The sequence below is a fragment of the Lissotriton vulgaris genome, chromosome 7 (genome assembly GCF_964263255.1).
Source record: "Lissotriton vulgaris chromosome 7, aLisVul1.2, whole genome shotgun sequence".
NCBI lineage: Eukaryota > Metazoa > Chordata > Amphibia > Caudata > Salamandridae > Lissotriton > Lissotriton vulgaris.
Window position 1 is genome coordinate 1036629491 of NC_141695.1, and position 14979 is coordinate 1036644469.

Consider the following 14979-nt stretch of genomic DNA (forward strand, 5'->3'; position numbering starts at 1 on the left):
AATAAAATTGCACAGTGTGAAACCAAAAAACCTAGGTTCAATCCTCACTGCCCCACTTGAACAAATTGTTTGATCCTCGGCAACGGCCTGATTTCACTTTGCTTCCTTTTTCTTCAGTATGACATATGGAAGCACCTTGAAATACTGTACTGTATACGCTGTAGAAGACCTTCTCTTGTTTTTTATTTAATAAACTATAATGTTGTCCACATATAATAACAAACCCAACAAACTTCAGAATTCTACGTCACAACTTACTTGAATGATCAATTTTGAAAAACATACTTCTGAATGCACTTATATATTCTGGTGTACTAAGGTAAAACGCTTCTGCATGTTAATGAAATACACATTTTTGAATTTTGAAGAGAATTTATCATATTTTTACATGTTTAATGCAAGATGTCTTGAACAATGAATATGTTTTAAAGTTAAGTTTGGAGGACACCGTATTTGCTTCTTTTCTATTACTTTTTTGGTTAGTACTTTCTGAAGTAAACAGCAGTCCAGTGAAGTCATTCAGCTGGAGGCCGCTTGTGGCTCCTGGGCTATACTTTGAGTACCACAGCTCTATGCCATCATCAAGGCTTTATTATCTTTCACCTATCACATACTCTTACTCTTTGCTTTGGTGACATTATGCTCCAGTCTGTTACTGTACCATTTATGTAGATAGATTTGCTTTTGTAACAGCGTTCTCTCTGTATGCTTCCCATTGTAATGGACACTATTGCCCTTAGGCCATGTTTGTGAGTTGCACAACTGCCTAAATGAATGAATACATTATAAGAACTGAATTTTCAAGGGATGAGGCGGCCCATAAACTTCTAAACCCTGGTTGATGGAACACTACCATCACAGGTATATGGAACATTTATTTTATCTATATATTTATTCATTAACAACATTTGCATAGCAGAGACCTAGCCAAAGTGGCAATGGAGGGCATCACACATAAAATGAATAGTAAAAAAGTAAACCAGAGATTGGCAGGAAGGGTACAAAGATGGGATGGGAACCAAAGATAATGCATTATTTAGATAAAGTTGGAAAAGATAGGTCTTCAGTGCATCCTCATGAAGGATAGAAGTTTGGATTCAGTTGGAATTCTTTGGGAAGGAGATTACAAATACTTGGCGTTTGATAAGAGAACGCTTGGCGTAGGATTTTGAAAACTCAGGTAGGAGGCAGGAGTTGCTTATAATGGGTTCTGATCTTCCTGACATAAAAAAATGTGTCTTTCAGATAACTAAGTGGACCAAAGTGTGAGGCTTTATATATGACTTCCTTACCAAGGAAGATTTATTTTTATGGGCCAAATAGTCAAACCTCGGTCTAACGTTTTTTTTTAATAAATCAATCTCTGCCCTGAAGTGGACAGACTTCATATCTTTATGGTTATCTGCTCTTGCCTACCTTGCAGCTTCTGCTCACTGAAGGCCACTATGTCCTTTTCCCCAAGAAAAGGGGCTTCTGTGGCCTCCTTATTAGGGTGAATGAATTCCAATTTGCCTGGTTCACAGAATGGAGACCTGCTGGTGCCCTGTGTAAACAACTTACATTTTCTGTTCCAAATTAGAGCAGTGTTTGCCCTCACAATTTTGCCATCATAAAACCAATTTGGTATTGGTACTAGTGTTATGAAAGATCAAGGTTGAATTAGTATTGGAATGTGCTCATGCCAATTCCAACCCACAGACAGGCACTCCAACCAGCATGACTGGCAAAGACTCTTGTCAGCAAGTGTTCCAAGCTGGAAAGAGTCCATGAGAGTCAACACTTAGAATTGCATAGTGGGGCAATAGATGCGGGCCAGCAGCGGAGCCAGCCACTAGTCAGCAGCAGCTACCATGGTGTTACTAGGCCTGGACAAAGTTTAAATTACACTGGAATAATTCACGTAATTTGAGAATATCACAACATAATTGCTACTCTAAATTTCTGAAATCATGCCATTACACCATTCCTATAAATGCACACCATTTGCAGTAAATATTTAACACAAATGAGCCATTCGCAGTAGAAATGTACTGTGAATATACAGCAACAGCAGAACATAAGAATGTGCAAAATCTGTCTTCACCTCAGGAATTGATGCGAGGGTAAATTTCTCACAAATATTTAGCTCAAAATTATGGAGTAACACTTTGCCGGTTTAGGCATAATTTTGCATAACTTTACTGAAATTTCACGTATTTTCACAAAAGGAAATTACAGGAATTTTGCATTGGCCTAGATGTGACATACTTTAGCACACACATGCTTCATGGGGTTTTCATAATGATTCTGGGGAATATGTACAAGGAGTTTATGCCACTAACCATCACTTTTTTTTTGACGTTCTGGTGGTAATAAGTCCCTCAACTTATTTACAAGGCGGCGTTAAGCTACTTAATGGGGCTTAATGCCACCTTGTAAAAAATACCCCTCTTCACGCAGCACTTAGCTTGAAAGGGGCTAGCAACTGGTGTCGCAGTTGGCGTTCCACCACCACACCCATTGCTTTTGACACTGCCCCATATTTACAAGGTATGGGGCAGTGCCAAAAATAAGACCAGGAAATAATATAGCCTGACATAGCGGGGTATACTGGCCGTTAAAGGCCCGTCCCAGCGTTAAAGGCCTGAGCTGAAGGCAAGGACCTTTAACAAGGGAGCGGGCCGCTAATGGCCGGTAGAGCCCACTAAGGAGGGCTCTAAGGCGATTAGAACATTCCACCCCTAGAGGGCAGAATGTTCTAATTTGTAAAAACAAAGGAATCTAGGAGCCTGAAATGATTTAAATCCCCTTGGGCTCCAAGAGGTCTTTGTTCACATCAATAGCTGTGAAATGAAAATTCATTGGAATGGTGCGCTCCGGGACTCTACCACACATTAGAAACCCGGAGCATTCCATTGTCTTCTAAGGTGCATTCAATATTTCAATGTTCTAACTGGTCTTAAACTGGCAATACAAGGAGAAATGTTTTATTTCTCCTCATATATTGCTCTTTCCATGTGTGCTACATTCTCCAGCACACATGGATAGAGCAAGTTGCTTGTTAATTTTGTTTAAGTGCAGGAAGGTGTACCTTCCTGCACATACCCAATCACATCTGCAGCACAGGAACCCTAGCAAAATGGTGCTAGGGTGCCTGCACTGGCGCTAGGCAGCTTCTTTAGCGCCAGTGCTAAGGGACATGCAGAGGTGCGCTGCATTTTTGTAAATACGGCGCTTCTCTGCTTTTTTAAACTGACGGAGCATGGCATTACCGATTTTGGTATAACACCGCACTTCACCAGTGTCTTGTACATATTCCCCTTTCTCAAAAGAGAATATATTGGAGACATGCTTAAATGACGGAATAGTAATAGGAGGTCACACGGACAGGGGCTGATGACATAACTACAAGCTAAGTAAATAAGTGGTCAAGTTATGAGAAGGAAGGAAAGAAAAATCTAATGAAAACTGTTAACAATAGTGAAAATCAATTAGTACAGCTACCAAATTATTTCCTAAATTCAAATCATTACTAACTAGCAGCCCGTCCCGACGTTTTCCGGGAGCAAAAGGCTGCTTCAGGGCCCCCGCCCGCCCCGCAGAAGAGTTGTCTGTGCAAGTCCTGGCCCTGTTCAACTGATTTGGCCCACTTGTGTTAATTTTTTAATTCGTATGTTTTGTTTTCCGCGTTTTATGTTGTCCGCAAGATGTGAGGAAAGTGTTGTGTCACATGTTTAATGTTTGTTTTTCTTTCGAAGGCTCTTTCCATGTGTTCGTTTTTGTCTTCCTTCAAAGAAGTTTCCCTTTCGTTTTGTCAATTGTGTGGTGAAGTCCTGGCAGTGCTCGAGTGATTATGGGCAGTTGTGTTATTTTCGTTATTCGTATGTCTTATTGTAAGCGTGTTATCTTGTCCGCAAGATGTGAGGAAAGTCTCGCGAATGCGCAGTCGATTGCGTTTCTCCGTTAAGAAATGTCGGCTTTTTTTGTTCGTCTTTACCCCCCTGTGACGTCGATGGTCAATGGCCAATGGTTAAAGACTTTTTTTTTTGGTAAGCCGAAGTCGTGTGTGTGTTTTCTTTAGTGCGTTGTGATTGGTGTAGTATGCGATTAATCCTGCCCCCTGTGTGGCGTCATTTGACACTCCTTGTCGATGGAAGGCCCGTCCGGTTTTTAATGCGAAGGCGTCAATATTTTCTGGGTAACTGCAACGAATGTGTGTATATTTCTTATAGCGCACACCTCTGCTGTTTTTGTATATTGGTGTTACCTCGCTGTATGTGTGAATTTAAATTAATTGAAAGCGCATTTACGCTGTATGTGTTGGGATTTGCAAATGTTTGTTAGAAATTAATTGAAAGCGCATTTCCGCTCTATGTCTGCATATTGTGCGTTGTTAATTCAGTGAAAGCGCATTTCCGCTCTATGTGTACATATGTAAGTGTGTTGTGAAGTCGCTTGGCCTATGTTTGTTATTTGCACTTCGCACGGCCCTGTAAACGCCCACATTTGTTGTTTGAGACGCCCACAGCCACGACCACGCCCCCAAGGGACTACTTTACCACGTTTGGCGTTTTTGCTTTTTTAATGTATATGGTGTACATATCTATAGCCTATGTCCTTCTGCCACATCTCCCCTTTCAATTGGTGTATTGGGTGTAGTGATTGGTGCATTACTTTTGTAGTTTACCTGGCTCAAAGGTTTGTGTTCTCTCTTTATAATAGTAGTATAGATAACATCTCTGCAATTCATTTTTTAAATACCCTTTTTTTGAATATTTTTTCTAAATTGAAAAGTTGAAAAAATATCAAAAGAGAACATACAAACATTCTCATAAGAAATCATAAATAAGGCTCTTATTAATAGGACACGGTGTTTAGAGGTATCATATGCAATATATATATATATTTTTAAAACGCCCAATACAAAGTGGTGAAATTGCAATCATCCAATTAACTAGCTGACAAAAGCAGTCTCATATTATGTGAATATAATCAATTCTCAAACAAGGACAATGTTCCAAAAAGCAAACTAAACATTTAAATTATTGTGTTTCATACATACAGCATTTAGATTTTTCATTGCATAAATGAACGTCAGCAAGGCAGAATGTGGTAATGAAAATGGAAACTGAAATGCCACTCTGAAGCCATTTACCATTCTTGCAGTCTAAACTGCAACGATTTATTAGCCTCAGATTACATTTAGTTTGGGTTTAGGTTTTAGCTTATGTATCTCATACATAAACGTGTTTCTTAAAATGCATTATTTGCAAATATTTATAAAACGTCTGTGTCAATTTTTTCAAATTCAGATAATATTCTGTTTATTTGATGTACATACCATTGTCTTTATCTGACCGTTGAGGGTGGCTGTTTACAGCATTAGGGACTCCGTGCGTGGCCCAGCGGGTGTGGGCAATCCCAAAATGTGTCTTGAATTGTACCTCCAAGTCCATGCCATCTTGTTCTGTATTAAATATAGTGGTTTGTTTAGCAACATTATGTGTACAATGTTCTGAACTTTATTTACGAAAAGCACATTGATTTAAAAAAATTTAAAACATTACTATAATTCCAAATACACCAAAATAGCAAAACAAGAGATCTGGACGTCGGCATTAGACTTGTCATATTGAACCATTTAGCTTGAAAAGTACTTAGTATGAAAATATTGTTTGATGATACTGATCAAAGTCGAAGCTGGAGCCACGTTAAGGTGGTGAAAGAAAATCAGTTATAAAGTATGTTTCAAACTTGTGCTAAAGTTGTTACCAAATGTAAAAAAAATCTGTTCTTGAAGAAAAAAAAATCATTTTAAAATACAATATTTTAAAAATAAGGCTCAAATTTACAAGGGTTTGCACTGGAACTTGCGCTGAGCAGACAAGCTTATATAACGCACAGTAGATTTGCACTGCTTTGCATCAGTTAACATCCCATGAAAAACCTTAGTACATTTGTGTCAATTGTTTTCAAACTAAGGGGCTCATTACAATAGAATAGAATAGAATAGAATATGCTACCCGAAGGCATCCCAGTGCTGCGGATGTGCGGCAGGGAGCCGACAGAATTTATAGGAAAAGCCATGTCTTCAATTGTCTGCGTAAAGCGAGGTGGTTGGTTTCCAGATGGATAGGGAGAGGTAGGGAGTTCCATATCTTGGATGCATTATAGGAGAAGAGGCGACCTCCTTTGCGGGACTTACTGATTCTTGGTACTTCAGCTAGAAGTAGGTCATTAGAACTAAGGGTGAGCGGAAAATCCGTTCCGCTCGCGGATTTCACGGATTTTCGGTAAATCTGCGATCCGCGAACTCCCGTGAATTTACTGAAAATCCGCAAGATCCGCGAGCAGCGGATTTGGGGGGCAAAAGTTCAAGCCTGTTGAACTTTTAACTATTTTAGGATGGCGCCGGCAAGCTGCCAGCGCCATCCTAAAATAGTTACTAAGTTAGCTTCAACAGGAAGCACTAATAGATAAAATAAAACAGGTGGTCGAGTACCTGCTTTATTTTATCTATTAGTGCTTCCTGATGAAGCTAATTTAGTAACTATTTTAGGATGGCGCTGGCAGCTTGCCGGCGCCATCCTAAAATAGTTGCAGGATGATGTGTGTTTTGTCGAGGCTGGGTAGGTGTGCGTTCTCCCCATATCTATCGTCGAAAATTAGCTATGATGCTTGATGGAGGCCTTTGCATAATTGACTTTCACGAGCTCAATCCCTGTGCAGTTCCTGTGACCACGAGCTTCTCTGATCCGTGCCTGTCCTTTTATACACACAAGAGGCATTTGAACTCGCATATAAGCCCCGTCCGTTTGGCCCCTCCCCACACACTAGTGATATGTGCACCTTCTTCGCGCCCTTTACCCACTTGATGGACAGCTCCCTCGAGGGACCCCGGCGCTCTTTGGTGTGATGGCAAAGTTAATCAGCCCCCCCAAAAATGTGAGTTTTGTCGAGGCTGGGCAGGTGTGCGTTCTCCCCATATCTATCATCGAAAAATAGCTATGATGCTTGATGGAGGCCTTTGCATATTGACTTTCACGAGCTCAATCCCTGTGCAGTTCCTGTGACCACGAGCTTCTCTGATCCGTGCCTGTCCTTTCATGCACACAAGAGGCATGTGAACTCGCATATAAGCCTCGCCCGTTTGGCCCTGCCCCTCACACTAGCGATGTGCACCGTTTTCCCGCACGGCCATTACCCACACAATCCACAAAATCCACGAATCCACAAATTCGCGGATTTTGTGGATCGCGAATTCGCAAATTCGCGAATTGCGAATTCGCAAAATTCGCCCATGCTTAATTAGAACAGAGGCTTCTGGATGCTTTGTAGGGCTTAATAAGGTTGTTAAGAATAGGGTGACCTATGCCCTGCAAGTTTTTGTGGGCAATGCAAAGAGCTTTGAAGTTTATAAACTCCTGTATGGGGAGCCAGTGGACAATGTTTGTCGAACAAGCGTCCGACTGACATCGCAGTGGAAGTGGAACCGCCCGACTAGAATTCCAATGTGACTGCCAGCACAGCGGTCGGAAATATGCTTTTTTGAATTGCAGCTTGTGCTACATCCTGAAAAACGGCTGAAGTACTACCAGCATGCAATAGAAAAAGGCATATTTTAAAACATCCATGCACCTTGTGCCAGGCAACACGTGGTGTCTGGCATACTCGGCAATATATGTGCCCCTCAGCCCCAATAGCAGAGGCCCGGTGGGGGAGACGGGGGCCCTGCTAGGAGCCCCCAAAGTCCCCTTCTGTCTGCCATTTCACTGAAGTTGGACACCCATGAAAAGGCAGAGGGAAAGGGGCATTGTAATTCCTACAGCGGTGCCTGAGCAGGCATCGCCCTGTGGTAGGGATTAATGTCCAACCGCTGCACCGACAGGCTGCTTGAGCCCGTCGGAAAAGCAGCGGCCGGTCCCACTGCCCAATGCCTCCGACTGCCGGATCAGAATCTGGTGGTCGGACCGCTCCTGTAGATGTCGGTGGCCCTTCCACCGACAGCCGGACTGTGGTGGGCCCACCGACATCAGAATAAGGCCCTAAGTGCTTTTTCCACAAATAGTGTGCCATTTCTAACTAAAACATTTATCATTGTCATAACCTATACATGTGAAGTATGCACAACTCTAAGAAGTACAATGCACATGCATAATTGTATTCTGCGTATGTACTGTGAAAAGCATATGCATAGTTTATGTATGTGTCATTTCAATGTGCTTGTGCAAAATTGGGCATTTCCAGGGGAGCATCAGAGGGCTCAAAAATGAATAGTAGGTTACCATCTACAAGTGGTAACTTCTAAGCTATTTCCAAACATTGAGGAATGCACAAACTTTTGTGGGCCCTTGCCAGATCACAATTTAAGCATAATTTCAGTATTGTTTGGAATGTATTAATAAAGTAGTTCAGCACCTTTGCAAATGAGCTCCAGTATTTAAACTTTTTCCAGACTAACTTTGGGGCTTATCCACAAAGGGACTGGTTGAGAAGTTGAAACAATACAATGCCTGACTTATACTTTGCTAGTGCATAGTGTACTAGCGGGTGTGTGAAGATGTGGGAAAATAGGAGCCTCTCTAGCCCTTATAGAAGCAAGAAAGCGTTTCAGTGTCACAAAGGCAGCGGGTTGACTCATGTTGCTTATCAGACATTGCTTATGAGAGCCAGCACCCCTGCACATCCTTAGAATCAACTTCCTATTCTTACATGGCCCACTGCCAGTTTAGCACCACATCCCTACCCTGCACCCTCTGCACACCGTCCCCAGAGATCTATAACCCAGGGCAGAGTTTGCCGAGTTGTACTACGCGGAACTCTGCGAAGTGCAAAAACAAATCTGCTGCACTACTCGGAGCTTCGCAAGCGGTGGAGTACGATAGAAAAATGCTGTTTGTGGTGATTGCACAGTGCCAATGCTTGTCGGCACTGTACAGTCATCGCGAATGGCACCATGCACAGCGCAAGTGGTTCCTGCTTTCCTTTTCTGCCGCTTGAGTAGATTTTAACTCGAGCGGCAGCTTTTTCAAAGCGAACGGGCTGGTTCTCAATAAGAGCAGTCATGAGCATACGCGAACACTCACAATGAGAAACCTGACCCCCCATGAGGTTTACTACTTTTTGGGTTTTGGATGTCCGAATACATTCCCTTGTGATTCATGCATAAAAATTGCATTTTATAATGTAGGCACATATCTACAGTGTTTTTATATTAATAAGATTTGTCTAGCACAGATCTTACACATGCGCAGTGGAGCTCTTCGCGCAGGACAGTATACAAAACTAAGTCAGAGTTAACCAATAGTGCTGAAAGTTGAGGATGTGGTAATGTGAATGAAGAGTCTAGACATTGAAAAGGTGATTCATATTTGTGATGTAAAATGAGAATGCAATTTCTCGTCTGATTTGCAGACTTGAGAAAAAATGTTAAACTTTTTTTTTTGACAGTCATGCTTTTTCCTGTTGAAAATTGTTGTTTTTTACACTAATGGCACTTCATCCAAAACACACACTCTAAATAAAGTGGTTCTATAGGCATTGTGTCACCCACGTTATAAACTGTCTTTGTCTTTGGCAGAATAGTTAATTCCTACACTAAACCTGGAGCAACTAGACACAGAACACTATTACTTGAAATGTTGTTAATATTGATAAAATGTATGCCAATGTTCATACTGATACATTCATATGTATGCACAAAATCGCATCTCTATTATCGAATTTACCTGTCATGAACTCTCCATCAACCTTGACTCAGAAATACGTGGTCAGGCAACGCTGAAATCTAGGCCTGAGGTTATTAATTAGCATTTCGCAGTTGAGGTTGGACGTAGTCAGCAGACAAACGCGCGAACAAGAAACTCAGGTCAATCCCTCAGATATGCACAGTGTCACCACAATGGTCCAAGGAGATTGGCCCTAATAAATCACATCTGGCAGGTGGTGTGCACCATTCCAAAAAAACACCAAAAGGTCAGATGCCACAGGAAGTTAGAAACACACAGCCAATCAGGACACAGCACACACAGTACACGCAGAGATTACCTACCCCTCATGCCGGACATCTGGACATGCTACCCACTGGTCCCAATTGGGTCCACGCAAAGTCGAGGCCCACCTGCCTTTGTTTTCAGGGGCCTTATTTATGACTCCAAAGACAAGACCCTCATTCTTTTACCAAAAAAGAATCGACAGAAGCACTTTACGATACCCAAAGAAATGTATAGAACCTTCTTTACATTGATTGTACTTTGAGACAATCCTCATACTGGCTTCTGTAGCCATGCACCTGGCTAAAGTGTTTCATTAAACCAACTGTTCCTATTTTGCCAAACCCCTTTTGTCTTTGGTTTTTCAAAGTAAATTCATATTCGAGCACAGCTTGGTCACCTTATTTTCCCGGCATGCCCATGATATTTTTTTGCCTTTCCAAAACCATGTCTTTTTTGGGTGAAAATGAACTTAGGCCGTTTGTCTGTCGATCAGGTGGTACCCTTGGTGTACATGGCTGATGATAGCCTGCATGTATTTAAAAAAAGTAATGTGCAACATGCTCTGACTTAAGACTTCTCTGATAGGATAATCCAAAGTGAATGGCAGTACAGTTCCTGGAAACTGACATTTCAGGGCTCACATGGTTTGAACTTAGACTTAGGCTGTCTTCGCCAACAGCATTTTGAGAGATCACTGCAGCCTTGTGTAGGCTCTTTTCAAAGCCCCAGACTGTCAGGTAAGGTAGGCTCAGAAGCAGATTCAGTACACTCGTGCTGATGATGAGCCCGCCTGGGCAGGTTTCCTGTACAACCCTACACAGTATGCCAATGCAACATAAGGGATGCACTCTGATGCAATGCTGCAGTCCATAAAACTGCAATCTTTGAAGCTCGGTTGGAATGCAACAAAAATGAAGAGAGCTTACTACGAAACATGCATACTAGGTTATATGTCAAAAATACAGGCTCGTTTATCTTACTCACGGCATTTGCGTTTTCAGCTTCTTAGTTCTGGACATTTTGAAAGCATTATTTTTGTTCACTCTCGCCAAAAGTACTGGGGGAGTGTGGATGCAAGCAGCTCATACGTCATTCTGTTAAAACTGGCCATCGATATCTGGACCAAATATTTAACAGACTTTTTACTGGCGGTAATTTGGAGAAGCTCTGTCATAAGGTACTTTTAATCATACGTGCACTGCTAAATCGTGGCTATAATATTGTGTTTACATTATAAAAACTAAATAAACACCTCCGGCGTTCGGTTCGCTATGGGAACTTAAAGTCGGAGCTAGGCTAGAAGGGGCTGTTTCACTAAAATAGACTCCGGTTTAATATTTTCATAATGAAAAATAAAGACTAAGAAGATATTAATGTGTATATAGCAGAGAGTTAGGGATGCTCTTTTCCCTGAATGACTAAAGGTGCCCGGGCTTCATTCCATGCGTTTGTTCTATAGATAGCCAGCATCACAGCGGATGTCTCCGAGCTCTTTTGTATTGAGCCTCGAGCACAGTCAGGGAGTGGGGCTGCCCTGGCATGCAGAGCGGCAAGAATCCTCTCACAAGGAAGTAAAGCACTGATCACGCACTCTCTCGCTTCTCACTGTCTGTCTCCTCCAAAGAAGAAACCCTGCAGCAAAGTACAGAGCCAACATAAAAAACAAGGGGGCGCATTCACAAAAATACGGTTGTGAGACAAGGAAACTCGCCTTTGACAAACATGTGGTATTTTTTATACTGCAGAACGTGATTGAAAATCTGGAAAAGCAGGCTGGGGAAGGGTAGTCCAGGGTGGAGTCTGGGGATTAGGGGAACAGTATACCACAGAATGAGAGAGGTGACGGGTGGAGTCTGGGGATCAGGGCATGGTATAACCTAGAATGAGAGAGGTGACGGGTGGAGTCTGGGGATCAGGGCATGGTATAACCTAGAATGAGAGAGGTGACGGTGGAGTCTGGGGATCAGGGCATGGTATAACCTAGAATGAGAGAGGTGACGGGTGGAGTCTGGGGATCAGGGCAGGGTATACCACAGAATGAGAGAGGTGACGGGTGGAGTCTGGGGATCAGGGCATGGTATAACGCAGAATGAGAGAGGTGACGGTGGAGTCTGGGGATCAGGGCATGGTATAACCTAGAATGAGAGAGGTGACGGGTGGAGTCTGGGGATCAGGGCATTGTATAATACAGAATGAGAGAGGTGACGGGTGGAGTCTGGGGATCAGGGCATTGTATAATACAGAATGAGAGAGGTGACGGGTGGAGTCTGGGGATCAGGGCAGGGTATACCACAGAATGAGAGAGGTGACGGGTGGAGTCTGGGGATCAGGGCATTGTATAATACAGAATGAGAGAGGTGACGGGTGGAGTCTGGGATCAGGGCAGGGTATACCACAGAATGAGAGAGGTGACGGGTGGAGTCTGGGGATGAGGGCATTGTATAATATAGAATGAGAGAGGTGACAGGTGGAGTCTGGGGATCAGGGCAGAGTATACCACAGAATGAGAGAGGTGACGGGTGGAGTCTGGGGATCAGGACATGGTATAACCTAGAATGAGAGAGGTGACGGGTGGAGTCTGGGGATCAGGGCAGGGTATACCACAGAATGAGAGAGGTGACGGGTGGAGTCTGGGGATCAGGGCATTGTATAATAAAGAATGAGAGAGGTGACGGGTGGAGTCTGGGGATCAGGGCCCGGTATACCACAGAATGAGAGAGGTGACGGGTGGAGTCTGGGGATCAGGACATGGTATAACGTAGAATGAGAGAGGTGACGGGTGGAGTCTGGGGATCAGGGCAGGGTATACCACAGAATGAGAGAGGTGACGGGTGGAGTCTGGGGATCAGGGCATTGTATAATACAGAATGAGAGAGGCGACGGGTGGAGTCTGGGGATCAAGGCAGGGTATACCACAGAATGAGAGAGGTGACGGGTGGAGTCTGGGGATCAGGACATGGTATACCACAGAATGAGAGAGGTGACGGTGTGGAGTCTGGGGATTAGGGGAACAGTATAACACAGAATGAGAGAGGTGACGGGTGGAGTCTGGGGATCAGGGCAGGGTATACCACAGAATGAGAGAGGTGACGGGTGGAGTCTGGGGATCAGGACATGGTATACCACAGAATGTGAGAGGTGACGGGTGGAGTCTGGGGATCAGGGCCCGGTATACCACAGAATGAGAGAGGTGACGGGTGGAGACTGGGGATCAGAGCACGGTATACCACAGAATGAGAGAGGTGACGGGTTGGAGACTGGGGATCAGAGCACGGTATAACACAGAATAAGAGAGTTGACGGGGTGGAGTCTGGGGATCAGAGCATGGTATAACACAGAATGAGAGCGGTGACGGGGTGGAATCTGGGGATCAGGGCACGGTATAACACAGAATGAGAGAGGTGCCCAGGTGGCGTCTCGGGATCAGGGCATGGTATAATACATAATGAGAGCGTTGACGGGGTGGAGTCTGGGGATCAGAGCATGATATAACACAGAATGAGAGAGGTGACAGGGTGGAGTCTGGGCATCAGGGCAGGGTATAACACAGAATGAGAGAGGTGACAGGGTGGAGTCTGGGGATCAGAGCACAATATAACACAGAATGAGAGAGGTGACGGGCGGAGACAGGGGATTAGGGCATGGTATAACACAGAATGAGAGAGGTGCCCAGGTGGCGTCTCAGGATCAGGGCATGGTATAACACAGAATGAGAGAGGTCACAAGTGGATTCTGGGGATCAAGGCATGGTATAACACAGAATGCGAGAAGTGACGGGTGGAGTCTGGGGATCAGGGCATGGTATAACACGGAAATAGAGAGGTGCCGCGTGAAGTCTGGGGATCAGGGCATGGTATAACACAGAAAGAGAGAGGTTCCGGGTGGAGTCTGGGGATCAGGGGACCAGGGCATGGTATAACACAGAAAGAGAGAGGTGCTGGGTGTTGTCTGGGGAGCAGGGCATGGTATAACACAGAATAAGAGAGGTGCCAAGGTGGCGTCTCGGGATCAGGGCATGGTATAACACAGAATAAGAGAGGTGATGGGGTGGAGTCTGGAGATCAGGGGATGGTATAACACAGAATGAGAGAGGTGATGAACTGGAGACTGGGGATCAGGGCATGGTATAACACAGAATGAGAGAGGTGACGGGTGGAGTCTAGGGATTAGAGCATGGTATAACACGGAAAGAGAGAGGTGCCTGGGTGGAGTCTGGGGATCAGAGCATGGTATAACACAGAATGAGAGAGGTGAAGGGTGGGAGTCTGTGGATCAGAGCAAGGTATAACACAGAATGAGAGAGGTGATAGGTGGAGTCTGGGGATCAGAGCATGGTATAACACAGAATGAGAGAGGTGCCAGGTGGCGCCTCGGGATCAGGGAATGGTATAACACAGAATTAGAGAGGTGTTGGGGTGGAGTCTGGGGATCAGAGCACAGTATAACACAGAATGAGAGAGGTGACGGGGTGGAGTCTGGGGATCAGGGTATGGTATAACACAGAATGAGAGAGGTGCCAGGTGGCGTCTTGGGATCAGGGAATGGTATAACACAGAATGAGAGAGGTGTTGGGGTGGAGTCTGGGGATCAGAGCACAGTATAACACAGAATGAGAGAGGTGACGGGGTGGAGTCTGGGGATCAGGGCATGGTATAACGCAGAATGAGAGAGGTGACGGGTGGAGTCTGGGGATCAGAGCAAGGTATAACACAGAATGAGAGAGGTGATAGGTGGAGTCTGGGGATCAGAGCATGGTATAACACAGAATGAGAGAGGTGCCAGGTGGCGTCTCGGGATCAGGCAATGGTATAACACAGAATGAGAGAGGTGTTGGGGTGGAGTCTGGGGATCAGAGCACAGTATAACACAGAATGAGAGAGGTGACGGGTGGAGTCTGGGGATCAGGGCATGGTATAACCCAGAATGAGAGAGGTGACGGGTGGAGTCTGGATATCAGGGCATGGTATAACACAGAATGAGAGAGGTGCCAGGTGGCGTCTCGGGA

General features: G+C 44.3%; 1 protein-coding gene across 2 annotated transcripts in view; it reads right to left on the reverse strand.

Moving 5' to 3' along the window:
* Positions 1-14979, reverse strand: part of GFPT2 (glutamine--fructose-6-phosphate transaminase 2) — a 112901-nt gene that overhangs the window by 66359 nt on the left and 31563 nt on the right. For both annotated transcript variants that reach the window (XM_086931468.1, XM_086931467.1), the window contains exon 4: positions 5321-5446. In XM_086931468.1, coding sequence (XP_086787594.1) covers positions 5321-5446 — 126 coding nt within the window. The remainder of the gene's footprint in view (positions 1-5320; positions 5447-14979) is intronic.